The 13998-nt window shown below is 42.8% G+C and overlaps 1 protein-coding gene across 1 annotated transcript in view; it reads right to left on the bottom strand.

Annotated features, from left to right (window-relative positions):
- galnt1 (UDP-N-acetyl-alpha-D-galactosamine:polypeptide N-acetylgalactosaminyltransferase 1) overlaps nt 1-13998 on the bottom strand; it is an 85186-nt gene that overhangs the window by 65576 nt on the left and 5612 nt on the right. Inside the window, exon 2 of the mRNA XM_055657806.1 lies at nt 6993-7201. Within this exon, the coding sequence (XP_055513781.1) occupies nt 6993-7131 (139 nt within the window). The 5' untranslated portion in view covers nt 7132-7201. The remainder of the gene's footprint in view (nt 1-6992; nt 7202-13998) is intronic.

The following is a 13998-nucleotide window of genomic DNA, read 5'->3' as shown; positions in this document are numbered from 1 at the left end:
GCTTTTTTGATAATTGCGTTAGTGTTCTTGGACAAGGAAAGATCTTCAGAGATGTGCACGCCCAGGAATATGAAGTTCTTGACACTTTCAACCATCGACCTGTTGATATAAATGGGGCTGTGAGTCCCCCTCCTACTCCTTCCAAAGTCCACAATCAGTTCCTTGGTTTTGCTGGTGTTGAGGGCCAGGTTATTGCGCTGGCACCATATGGACAGTTGCTCGATCACTCTTCTGTACTCTGACTCATCCCCATCAGTGATACGTCCCACAACAGTGGTGTCGTCAGCGAACTTGATGATGGAGTTCACACTGTGCTTGGCTACGCAGTCATGGGTATAGAGTGAGTACAGCAGGGGGATGAGCACGCAGCCTTGAGGTGCTCCCGTGCTGATTATTATCGAGGCTGACACATTTCCACCAATGCGAACAGACTGTGGTCTGTGGATGAGGAAGTCGATGATCCAGTTGCAGAGGGATGCGCAGAACCAGTTCTGCGAGTTTGGTAACCAGTTTGGTGGGGATGATTGTGTTGAATGCGGAGCTGTAATCGATGAATAACAGCTTGACATATGAGTTTTTGTTGTCCAAGTGGTCCAGTGCGAAAATGTCCATAAAAACCCCCGCCAGTTGGTCCGCACAGGTTTTTAGAACAAGACCAGGTATACCATCAGGACCAGGTGCTTTTCGGGGGTTCACCCCTCTGAAGGATTTTCTGACATTGGCCTCTGTGACTGAGACTGAAATGCCATCACAGCGAATGGGGGATCGGGAAGGCACATCAGTATTCTCTCTGTCAAAGCCTGCGTAAAACGCATTGAGCTCGTCAGGGAGTGATGTTTCACCGACATTCGAGCTGCCTCCTGGTTTCGCCTTGTAGGAGGCGATTGCATTCAGGCCCCGCCACAGCTGCCGAACATCTGTCTCATCCTCCAGTTTGGAGCAGAAGTCCCTTTTGGCCATTTTGATGGCCTTACCAAGGTCGTATCTGGACTTCATGTAGGCCACTGTATCATCGGACATGAATGCCCTGTGTCTGGACTTTAGAAGAGTGGGGTGGGGGGAGAGAGGGAGGCGGGCTGCAGGGCTCGCAGGGGGCGAGTGCATGACGACCAAATGACTGCGCGGGGTGGGGGGGGGGGGGGGGGTGGCGTAACTCGCAGCGTGTGGAAAACAGTGTACACAGGCCGGGCGAGCAGACCCATTGTAATGTCACCAGCTCGTTAAGTTACTTGAAATTTTTGAACAATTTCATGAATAACGAGAAATAATGCATGAAATGTTAAATGAGGCAATTTTTGACCACAGCGTAAATCTCTCGGATTATGTAAAAAATTTTATGTTAGCGCATCGTGTTTTCGCGCAGATGCGAATCGCACACGAAAATCCCACAAATAAATAGACATTCAAGATCAGAGTTTTATAAGTATAAAGATGGTGCTTACGTGCATCAGCCCAGTGCTTACGTGGATCTTGGACATGCAGCAATAAAGGAGAAGCAGGGAGAAGAGCTTATTGGCTGAAAGCCGTAGGAAAGGCAAGTCGGAAGGGAAAAGGTTTTTTAAAAGGGTCAAAAAGCCAGTGTTAGCCCAGTGTTTATGTGGATCTTGGACAAGCAGCAATAAAGGAGAAGCAGGGAGAAGGGCTTATTGGCTGAAACCCGTGGGAAAGGTGTGTAAGTCAGAGGTGAAAAACAGTTTAAAACTGAGGAATTTGGTTTGTAAATTGGTAAATTAGGCAATTTATCAGTCAATATAAGCAAGGCTGCTCTAGGGGAGCGGCAGTGAGGGAGCAGCCTTGTGAGTAAAGTGTGAGTCTTTGGCTCAAGAGTGTTCAGCGAGGAGGCTAGGCAAAAAGCTGGAGAGTACGGGACAGATGAGACAGTGTGAAGCTTGCAGAATGTGAGAGCCCAGGGACATAGATGGAGCCTCTGGCTGCTACAACTGTGGCAAGTGCGTCCAGCTTTAGCTCCTGAAGGACCGTGTTGGGGCACTGGAGAATCAGCTGGATGACCTCGGGGCCATCCGGGAAAACAAGAGTTTCCTGGGCAGGACCTACAGTGAGGTTGTCACGCCGAGGAGATGGGAAGAACCAAGGTGCGTGACTGAGAGAAAGGGTGGTAACCATGGAGTGCAAGAGACCCAGGTGGGTGTGCCTAATGAAAACAGGTACGTCCCCTTGGGAACTGTCGGGGGCGACAATGCTTCCAGTCTGAGCGGCGGACACGTCGATAGCTCCAATCCTAGAGATGGGACTCGACCGGCAAGACCAACATTGGGCAAAGCCATAGTGGTGGGTGACTCCATTGTCCGCGGAGCAGACAGGAGATTCTGTGGCGGCAGACGAGATGCGAGGATGGTCTGTTGCCTCCCTGGTGCCATGGTTCAGGATGTCACGAGCTGAATTCTGAACATTCGAGAGGGAGAGAAGGTGAACAGCTGGCAGTAATTGTGCACGTGGGCACAAACGACATCGGGAAGAAAAAGGTAGGAAGAAGACTGAAAACCAGGACTTCTAGGGTGGTTATCTCTGGATTGCTTCCAGTCCCTCGTTCTAGTGAGGACAGGAACAGGGAGATAGGGGATCTGAATGTGTGGCTGAGGGGCTGGTGCAGGGAGCAAGGATTTAGATTTATAGACCACTGGGATCTCGTCTGGGGTAGGGGTGACCTATATAAAAGGGACAGGTTACACCTTAACTGGAGGGGGACCGACTTTCTGGCAGGCAGGTTTGCTAGGGCTACATGTGTGGGTTTAAACTAATAGTGTGGGGGAGGGATTGACAAATTGAGAGTATAAAGATGGAGTTGAAGGGGAGGTGAGTACAGGAAAAATTACAAAAGAGTCTTGAATTAATGGGAAGGAAAGTTTGAGAAGGGATAAAAGAGTAACACCAGGGCCAATTGCGAGGGGGGACATGAATATGGAGGTCAAAGTGTGGTATATGCGCAAAGAAATAAAGTGGACGAGCTTGAGGCTCAGTTAGAAATTGGCAAGTATGACGTCGTAGGAATTACAGAGACATGGCTGCAAGAGGGCCAGGGTTGGGAACTGAATATCCAATATAGTATACCTCCTATCGAAAAGACAGACAAGGGGGTGGGGTTGCTCTGTTGGTGAGGAATGAAATTCAGTCCCTTGCCAGGGGTGACATTGAAACAGGGGATGTGGAGTCAGTATGGATAGAACTAAGGAATTATAAGGGTAAAAAGACCCTAATGGGACTTCTACACGCCCCCAAACAGTAGCCTGGACATAGGGTGCAAGTTGAATCGGGAGCTAAAATTGGCATGTAGCAAAGGTAATGCAGTGGTTGTTATGGGAGATTTCAACATGCAGGTAGACTGGGAAAATCTGGTTGGTACTGGACCCCAAGAAAGGGACTTTGTAGAGTGCCTTTGTGATGGATTCTTAGAACAGCTTGTATTGCAGCCTACCAGGGAGAATGCAATTCTGGATTTAGTGTTATGTAATGAACCAGATTTGATAAAGGAACGCGGTTAATGAGCCATTAGGAGGTAGTGATCATAATATTGCCAGGTTTAATCTACAAATGGAGAAGGGTAGATTGGAGGTGTCAGTGTTACAGTTGAATAACGGGGACTATGGGGCCATGAGTTCCTATGAATTGGAGGGTAGCTAATGTTTCCCACTTTTTAAGAAAAGCGGGAGAGAGAAAATGGGGAACTCGACCAGTTAGCCTGACATCGGTGGTGGGGAAGATGGTGGAGTCAATTATAAAAGATGAAATAGCCGCACATTTGAATAGCAGTAACAGGATCGGTCCGAGTCAGCATGGATTTACGAAGGGGAAATCATGCTTGACTAATCTTCTGGCATTTTTTGAGTATGTAACTGGGGAAATGGACATGGGAGAGCCAGTGCCAGAAAGCATTTGATAAGGTCCCACATAGATTAGTGGGCAAAATTAGGGCACATAGTATTGGGGGGTAGAGTGCTGACATGGATAGAAAATTGGTTGACTGACAGGAAATAGAGTAGGGATTAACAGGTCCCTTTCAGAATGGCAGGCAGTGACTAGTGGGGTACTGCAAGGCTCGGTGCTGGGGCCACAGCTATTTACAATATACATCAATGATTTAGATGAAGGGATTCAAAGTAACATTAGCAAATTTGCAGATGACACAAAGCTGGGTGGCAGTGTGAATGAACTGTGAGGAGTATGCTATGACAATGCAGGGTGACTTGAACAGGTTGAGGGAGTGGGCAGATGAAGTTTAATGTGGATAAATGTGAGGTTATCCACTTTGGTATCAAAAACAGGAAGGCAGATTACTATCTAAATGGCGTCAAGTTGGGAAAAGCGGAAGTACAACGGGATCTGGGGGTCCTTGTTCATTAGTCACTGAAAGTAAGCATGCAGGTACAGCAGGCAGTGAAGAAAGCGAATGGGCATGTTGGACTTTATAACAAGAACAGGAGTAAAGAGGTCCTTCTGCAGTTGTACAGGGCCCTAGTGAGACCACACCTGGAGTATTGTGTGCAATTTTGGTCCCCTAATTTGAGGAAGGACATTCTTGCTATTGAGGGAGTGCAGCGTAGGTTTACAAGGTTAATTCCCGGGATGGCGGGACTGTCATACGCTGAGAGAATGGAGCAGCTGGGCTTGTACACTCTGGAGTTTAGAAAGAAGAGAAGGAATCTTATTGAAACACATAAGATTGTCAAGGGTTTGGACACGCTCGAGGCAGGAAACATGTTCCCGATGTTAGGGAAGTCCAGAACCAAGGGCCACAGTTTAAGAATAAGGGGCAAGCCATTTAATACGGATACGAGGAAACACTTCTTCTCACAGAGAGTTGCGAGTCAGGAATTCCCTGCCTCAGATAGGGCTCTTAAAGATAGCAGAGTCAGGGGATATGGGGAGAAGGCAGGAACAGGGTACTGATCGGGGATGATCAGCCATGATCACATTGAATGGCAGTGCTGGTTCGAAGGGCCGAATAGCCTACTCCTGCACCTACTATCTCTTCTCTTTTGATATGAATCGCGTGCAGGCAGAGGAGATTATTTAACATGGCATCATGTTTAGTACAAACATTGTAAGTCAAAAGGCCTGTTCCTGTGATGTACTGTTCTATGAAGTGTGGAAACAGGCCCTTCGGCCCAACTTGCCCACATCAGCCAACAATGTCCCAACTACACTTGCCTACTCTTGGTCCATATTCCTCCAAACATGTCCTATCCATGTACCTGTCTAATCGTCTCTTAAACAATGGGATACTCCCAGCTATTTCCATATGCCCACCACCCTTTGTGTGAATTCCTATTAGATCTTTTCCCCTTCACCTTGAACCTATGTCCCCTGGTCCTGCCCTTGTTCGACGTCCCAAAATACAACACCTCACACTTCTCTGTATTAATTTCCATTAACCATTCCTCCACCCACCTGGCCAATCGATCCAGATCCTGCTGCAATCTTTCACAACTATCTTCACTATCTGCAAAACCACTCACTTTTGTATCATGATGTATTTTAAAGGTAAGACAACAAATTTCACGTGTGATGAAAGGGTTTGTCAGAAAAAGACTGTCCTGTCAATGGGTGATGCTCATCATCTTAATGAAAGTCTCCTTATATCAGAAGATAGTAACACTGTTGACATTTTGCTTATTGATAAATTTTGACTAGTATCATCCAATCTAAAGACCCGAGTGATTGGATAAAAGGAATGTCACTTGAACAATCTGCATACTGTTGCAAGCACAGAATGGGCGATCGTTTCAATAAACACCAATGCTCAGTCCGTCTTGGTCTACACAATCTCCCAGTTGCCAGGTATTTTAAAGAGGAATGCACTTTTTAGCCTTCCATCACAGTGAGGAATGTGGTGGATGTTTATGCTGACTTTTATGTATTTGTGTGTCTTGTTGCTTTTTTTCCCCCCGTATAGCTGTAGGGTAATTCACAAATCACTGCAACTTACGGTACATGTGACAATAAAAGACCTTTGAAAACTTAACCCCTTCCCATTATGACCATCCTGTCCTGGGCCTCCTCCACTGTCAGAGTGAGGCCACATGCAAATTGGAGAAACAGCTCCTCATATTTCACTTGGGTGGCTTATAAACCAGCAGTATGAATATTGATTTCTCTCTTTCAAGTAACCGCTGCATTCCTTCTCTCTCCACCCCTCCCCTGGTCTAGTCGTTCTGCTAGTTCCACTGTTCGCATCATATCCCTTTGTTATCACCTCTTCCACAGTCAACAATGGTCCATTGTAGGCTCCACCTCTCCTTGGTCATTGGTGTTGTCTCCAATTTGTTCTAAACCTTTTCATACCTCTAGTTTCCCTCTCCCCGACTCTCCGTCTGAATAAGGATCTCGATCCGAAATGTTACCCATTCCTTTTCTCCAGTGATGTTCCCTGACCTGCTAGTAACTCCAGCATTTTGTGTCTAATAATGGCCACCATACCAGTTGTTTTTCTAATTGTTTTCTGTGCCTTAATGTTGACTTTCAAATTCATCAATTATACTTAGAGATCTTCTGCAGATAAGTCAAACATGATTTTTCTATTATTGCATAATTATTCTACCCCATCACTTTCTCCGTTCTGTAACATTTTTTTCTAACTTTTGAGTTCCAAGGAAGTTCATTGACCTGAAATGCTAACTACATTTCTACCACAGATGTTTCCTGACCCGCTGAATATTTCAATTTTCTGATTTCAGCTTTCCAGCATTTTTTTTTTTGTTGCTTTTCTTATACACGTGGAGGATTTATATTCTGGAGCCTGATCAAAATGAATTGCGTATTGAAATTAAAATAATTAATTTCTAATAAACAAAAGTAATAAAAGAAAACATCGTAGATCAATTATTGTACTTGGTTATAGTTCATACACCATTTATTAACCATATGCAATTTTCTTTTGACTTAATTATTTCTGACATAATTTTCTTCTGACTTAACATATTCTAGGATGTTACCTTAAAAAAAAAACTGCACAATTTGAATGGGGTCTTTCTTACCTTCACGAGCAGGCAGACCGTGTTCTTTTTTCTGTTCACACTTGTTACATTCACTGAAGTAAAGGAGTAGGAACATATCCAGTAGCACCCACACCAAAGAGGTGGCCAAAACCACCTTACAATACGCAAACCTTCTCATGGTACTAATTCAGATAGTGCAGAATTAAATTTGAGTTGACAACCAGCTGGACAGCACCACCCCACAGCACCTGATGAGACAAAAATATCACAATAGGTGGCTTAACTTTGGATGAATAATTACAGTTTAAATGTAAACAAATTATTCACTTCAAAAAACACTATCTATCTATATTACTAAAAGTCTGATCTTGACCACGTTTTGGTGTTCTGTATATTGATTTTAGAAAAGACGTAACCACTTACGGCTGTGATTTTTGGCCATCTTACTCAGTCCCCCTCCGCTGTGCAGGACAAGAGGGTTTTTCCCATCAATGAAAAATAAAAAAGCTATTAGTGTTTAAAAAATGTTGAGATTCTCTCTCCTGTCAATCACGCCATGAAGGCCACGCCCCTGCTGGTGGGAGGGGGGAGGGACTATAAAACCCGGAAGTGTGGGCATGGCTCAGTCACTGCAAAGATGGAGGAGGGAGAGGTCATGATTCGCTGTCTTTAGTGGCCTTACACCATGCTTGAAATGGTATGAAACTGCATTTGAAATTGGTGGCCTTGCACCCTGCTTGAAATGGTAGGAAATTGCACTTGAATTTGGTAGTCTTGCACCCTGCTTGAAATGGAATTTCAACGAATAGCCATGAGTCAACTGCCAGCCCACCGGCCGTGAGTGAGCCGCCAGCACAACAGGATTAAGTGACTGAGCCGCCAGCCCAAGAATTCATTTGGCCCACAATGTCCATACTAGCCCTCTGGAAACCAGTCCCTTTCAGCCCACAACACCCATACTAGCGCTGCAGAAAGCCCCCCCTCCCCCTCACTGGTCACCAATATTGGAATTGGTGTAGAGGTGGAATATTGCGTTGGGGGGTGCACATAGCCCTCCCGTGTGATGCTGGGACCCAACGGGTCCCACTTAGTCTAGTAAACTAATAATTTTTCATTAAAATATAATTTATTTAGTGTAAACCTAGCACAAGCACACATGGCTGTGGGAAACTGGCTACCAGAAGAAAGATGCAGAGATTTCCAGTATTTAACTTTTTTTGACATTTTGAGCGAATTTGAATGTGGTCATTTTCTGTGTTCATCACACGTCGTAAATGCAAAGTATTTCTCCCCTCTTTCCTTCCTCCCTCTCCCCCCCCCCCCCCCCCCCCCCAAAATAAATTAAAGAACATCCAAGTTGCTGGATGTTCAAAAAAAAACCTTGGTAGCACTGACAGCATTGGCAGTTCGTGATCATAAGGATGAGACCTCACTAGCTGTCAAAGCCATTGTGTACACAGTAGACTGTTGTTGTCCTCTATGAATTACCAAATTATTAAAATGCCATGAGCGAGATTTCCAGATGAAAACTGCACCAGAACACATTGGAGCAAAATAAAGTGTCCCAGCAGCAGATAACCAACAATTCTGTGTATCAAAGATCTCCCCTATATTTAATCTAAAGTTACTGGGTAAAAATATCAACAACTATTTAGAATTAATGATCAGTGTATTCCAATCAATGGCATAATGAATCTAAATCTGAATGTTCTCAGTTCTAGAGGATAAATAGTATTTTAACCCCACTAAAGAAATTGGTTTAACTTTTGTTTCATGTGCATAATTTTTCACTTTAATTACAACATCCTAACCATAAATAACAGAAAATTGGTGAATGGTAATCATTAATGAAATGGCATAGATGGTGGATATTGTAGGTCTGCAGTTAATTTCTGCTTTCATTTCCAAAATCTAATTAAAGATCTAAATTTCATGCATCTTAAACTGTCATTAAAACAAAACAAGGGTCCATCTACTTTGTTTACAGAAAACTAAAAGCTACAGCCGGATTTGCAAAATAGACACTTAACACTTGGAAGTCAAACAGTTCATTTTCTATTGCAAAGCCTGGATATTCTTCTATAATATAAAAAAATACAAGAGGGAGAAGTAATGATTTGATAGGGGAGTAATGTTCTGTCTCCATTTTGACGGTTCGCAAGGTTCCAAGGAGAATACTGCAGTCCAAAAGGGGCTGGGAAAAGTGATGTTGTCTTTTATATGGTGGAATAATGAGCTGTATTTTATTATATCGAACTATAGTAGTGATTAAGATGCTTCTTTAGAATCTGACATTTTTTCAATTAGCAACAAGAAGGTCATTAGAATGGAGCACAAGCTTAGTAATAGAAAAAAACTTTTAAAATAGGAGGTACATGTGGAGAGGAAAAATATCAAAGTTCTGTTCCACGAGTCAGTGAGCCAAATAGATTTCCCTGGTGTATTTATAGGTCATTACTGTAAGGTCTGGTTTGTGTCTATTTTCTGGGTACCTTGAGAAAGAGTAAAAATGAAGGTGGTGTTAGGAGAATGCATCGCATAAGGTTCTGCTCAGTAAAAATCTACAATTATTATTCAATACTTTGTCTATGTTTGTACTTTTAGATTTGTTCAGATTTCCAAAATCTCACATGAAAACCAAAAAATGGGACATGAAATTAAAACGGACATTTATTTTTCCATCATAAAAATTAGATCATTTAGGTTGGGTGTTTTCCCAAAATAGGAGTTCCCAGAAGGGGATGCAATACCCTGGATTTTACAAGTTATGTTTTGAAGTCACAATATCTTTATTTAAAAGACTGTTCTTTATTTGAAAATGTGGTTGGCAATGGCAAAAATAACAACATTAACATTACAATTAAAGAAATGGAGTGACTGACTTGCATTCAACCAACTTCCACAAAATTATCAATTGTTTGGATGCTGAAATGAAGTTGGCCAGATCAAGAGGCATATATTTCCAATAATATGTAGTAAACCTCCAATAATCTTATATCCGACTACCATATTGTTCAGAGACTACAATGCTTTGGCAGCTGGGCTCACTTGGTTCTGTCCCGAGCCTCCTTTTAAAGCTCACCATTCTTTTAAACTTGTGGGGTACTTTCACATCCTCTTTCTAAACTCAGCATCCAATTAAAAATATTTTACTACATCTTTCTGACCTCCTTGGGAAATCAAGAAAAGCGCTTACTCAAAGTAAATCCACTATTTCAATGAACAAATACCATAAATGTTCATATAATTAGTACTCAACAACCCCCCCCCCCCCCCCCCCCCCCCCCCCCAAATCAAAATCCACACATTTCTACGACCAGTATGACTTAGCATATATAACAAACATTTCTGTAATTACCACCACCGATCAATAAATCAACTTTTTTCCCCTTCTCTCAGAATCCCAGAGCATCACAACTTTTATACTTGAGGAAAAGTGGAAAGTAGCCGATCTAACATTGACAACCAAAAGCTGATACCGAAAGTAGAGGAGAGAAGATAGATACTAGTCAACTGTGGGTTGAATTAAGAGTATGGATTTGGTGAATTCCATGAAATATACAGTAACAAAATAGATAATTTGGCCTAGAGCTTATTATATTCCATAAGAAGCCTACTGTCATCTTGTCACCTCGCCTTAGCTTTATGCATTTGTTGAAATTCATTCCAGAAAAGCCTCAGTTGTTTATCTCAATCAGATTCTAATCATCCCAAATTCTCGATTGGAGTTGTATTTAGGGCCTTTAATGGAAACCCATGGGTGCTTGATTACATTTTAACAAAAACAGCAGTAACTACAAATGTAATTCCTTAAATTAGGATGCTGAAATGCTCCACAATTATTCTTAATTTGTCTTATCTACAGTGGTTTATAGCAAATATTGTTTAATAATCTCCAATGTTTAAAAAAAAAAATACCATGGATATTCTCTGCTGCATTATTTCAACTAATTTCAACTATAATTTCAACTCAAACATTATTTGAACTGTTATGTTTTATTATCTTTTAATACAAGCCTGAAGCCCTTGCTTTTCCTGGTGAAGAGGTGTTATCAGAGTAGTCTGGGTGAGGTGACAAAGTGGAAAGCATTTTGATTGGATGTAAATTAAACAAAACGAAACCATTTTTTCCAAGAAAAATATATGCTGCAAAATAAATTTGCAATGTTTCTTGAAACTTCTCAAGTATCAAGGTCTTTATTGTTAAAGCAGAAACTGGCAATTTATAGGCAATAATGAATGTACAAAATGGAATGGCCAAACCTGTTCCATGGTTGTCATAGAAACATCAAGAAGCAAAGCCTCAATTTTGTATCATCCAATACCTGTTCAGAAATGTTCAACATAATTCCAAAAACAAGAGTAACACCAAGATTCTGCACTTCCAAAGGAGGCATTTTTCGGAGTCTCCAATCATATTTTGAAAATTCAACCTTGTATTTGCTAACCTATTGCGGGTACAGTAGTAGAATTGATTTCAATGACTGATTTTGATACAAGTTTCAATACTTCACTGACTACGATACTTTGTAATCACTGAACAATTATTTTCGTAAGAATTTACCAATGTAACAGGACAGAAATACACAGTCTATAGTAGCAGAAGATAGACACAAAAGGCTGCAGCATCTCTGGGTGACGTTTCGGGTCAAGACTCTTCTTTAGATGGGGAATAGATCGCATGTTTGATACATGTTTCAGAACTTCACTGGCTACTTTGTAATTGATGAAGCACCAACATGACTGAAATCTACCACTCCTCAATTTTGGACAGTCTGCACAGCTTTTTTGATATCAAATCGACATAAAGTTAGTGGAAGCTATTACATATTGAAAATCATTATAATCACCCGTCAATTTGCATACACGTTACTTTGTGTGAATATATAACTATAATAGTTTAGCTTCTGTGAAAAGGTTTACCAAACTTCTGTTAAAATATTGCAGCCTGGTCATTCCCAATTAAAATAACATGATTACCTCGGTAAACCGGTTGCATCATTGTCAAAAGGAAAGGTATTTTAGCCATTGATATCATAATTCAGAGTCTGAATTAAAATGCTTACAAAGTTTTCTTCTAATTGCAATTATGTTACTGAACTCAAAATTCCATGGAATAATAAATAAAAAAATAGCAAAATCCCATAAAGAATTAAAGGACTAAGCAAGTTTAAATAAAGTATTTTGTTTTATAATATTTCCATTAATGTAGTCTCTCGTAGAATTCCTTCTATCCTGTGGGGTAGAGAGTGAGGGCAGAGAGAGAAGGGGCAGAGACAGAGACAGAGAGAGAGAGAGACAGAGATACAGAGAGAGGGGCAAGAGGGATAGGGGGGTGGAGAGGATAAGAGGGAGGGTGGGTGAGGAGACAGTGAGGGGGAGAGAGAGGGGGGGAGCTGAGGGGGGGTGAGGAGGGGGGGGAGGGGGGAGGGGGGGAGGGAGGGTGGATGGAAGAGGGTAGGGGTTTGTGGAGGGGAGGGGGTTTAGGGGAGGGAGGGTGGGGGGGAGGGGATGGAGGGGAGAGAAGGTAGCAATGTTACAAAATTTTGAGATTTAAAAAATCAAGTCTGCAATTTATCCCATCAGATAAAGCATAACAATAAGTTTAATTTGACACCTAATTCACTTTCATATCTCAAGTAATAAAAAAGTTATGGCCATTTTCATACTCGGAAATTAGCATCTTGTTCCCTATTGATTTTCTATGGACATAACAAAAAAGCTGTGATCGAGGACAGTCAAAAGCCCATAACCTTCTTAAAAATTAAGAGAACTGAATGAAATTTTCAGTTATCATAGATTGAACCATTCTGAAACAAATATAAAATAATCTTACTTGGAGGACCTGAAATTAAAGCATATAATTAGTTAGTTACCCAATTGTAGCTAATTTCAAACTTCAATTACTAGATCTAAACATCTATCCATTTCTTAATAAATGATTAACATTTTTAAATAGCCTAAGTGTCCAAATAATATTCACAAATAATTCACAATAAAACATGATTTTTAAATCTCATTTACATCAATTTATAGGCCAAATGGAAGGAATTTAGTGTTCAATTGCTGTAAATTAAAGTATTTTAAATCGGCTTTCTAGTGGGATCCTGTGAACGCGCTGGTTTAGAACGTTCACATTGCAGTGGATTTGTGCCCTCAAATGCCCAGAAAAATACTGCGGGATATAAAGAGCCCAAAATGAACTACTCGCTATAGAAAACGTTATATACAGGGTTATATACAAGCCCCATTTAATGTAAAAATAAGGTACATACCTTTAATTGTTTGCTTTATAAAACACTGGGGCTGCGAGAGGTCGCGGGTTGAGAGAGTGATTTTTAAACTACTATAACTATTATACAAGGCCATAAAAACTAATAATACCTTTTGCGACGGGGTCTTTCAGCGATTTTCCGTTAATGATTTACTAGGCTGAACATTTTCGATTGCAACAGCCTAGTAAAAATCGCGTTTTAAACCCGCCCCCTCTAAACAGCGCCAAAATCACACACACGGGGCTGGGACAGATTCTCAGACACGGTTCAGGTAGGTTTTGTAACATACCTAGAGAAGGGGAGGGGGGAGAGAGAGGAAAGAGGGGGAGAGTGAGGGTGTGCTGAGAGGGGAGGGAGGGTGGAGGTAGGGGTGTGTGGAGGGGGGGGGGGGGAATGGTGGGGGGGAGAGGGAGGGGGGGGGAGGGGAAAGGGGAGAGGGGGGGGGGGGGGGAGGAGAGGGGGGGGAGGGGAGGAGGAGGGGGGGAAGGGAGGAGAGAGGGGGGGGGAGGGGAGGAGAGGGAGGGCGGAGGGGGGGGGGGGGGAGGGGGGGGGGGGGGGGAGGGGGGGAGAGGGGGGGGGGGGGGGGGGGGGGAGGGGGGGAGGGGAGGGGGGGGGGAGGGGGGGGGGGGAGGGGGGGGGGGGGGGGGGGGGGAGGGGGGGGGAGGGGGGGGGAGGGGGGAGGAGAGGGGAGGGAAGGGGAGGAGAGGGGAGTGGAGGAGAGGGGAGTGGAGGAGAGGAGAAGGGAGAGGAGTAGAGGGGAGGGGAGGGGA

The sequence above is a fragment of the Leucoraja erinacea genome, chromosome 2, assembly GCF_028641065.1.
Source record: "Leucoraja erinacea ecotype New England chromosome 2, Leri_hhj_1, whole genome shotgun sequence".
NCBI classification, from domain to species: Eukaryota; Metazoa; Chordata; class Chondrichthyes; order Rajiformes; family Rajidae; genus Leucoraja; species Leucoraja erinaceus.
The sequence above is the reverse complement of the archived record's forward strand: the minus strand, read 5'-3'. Positions and strand labels throughout refer to the sequence as shown.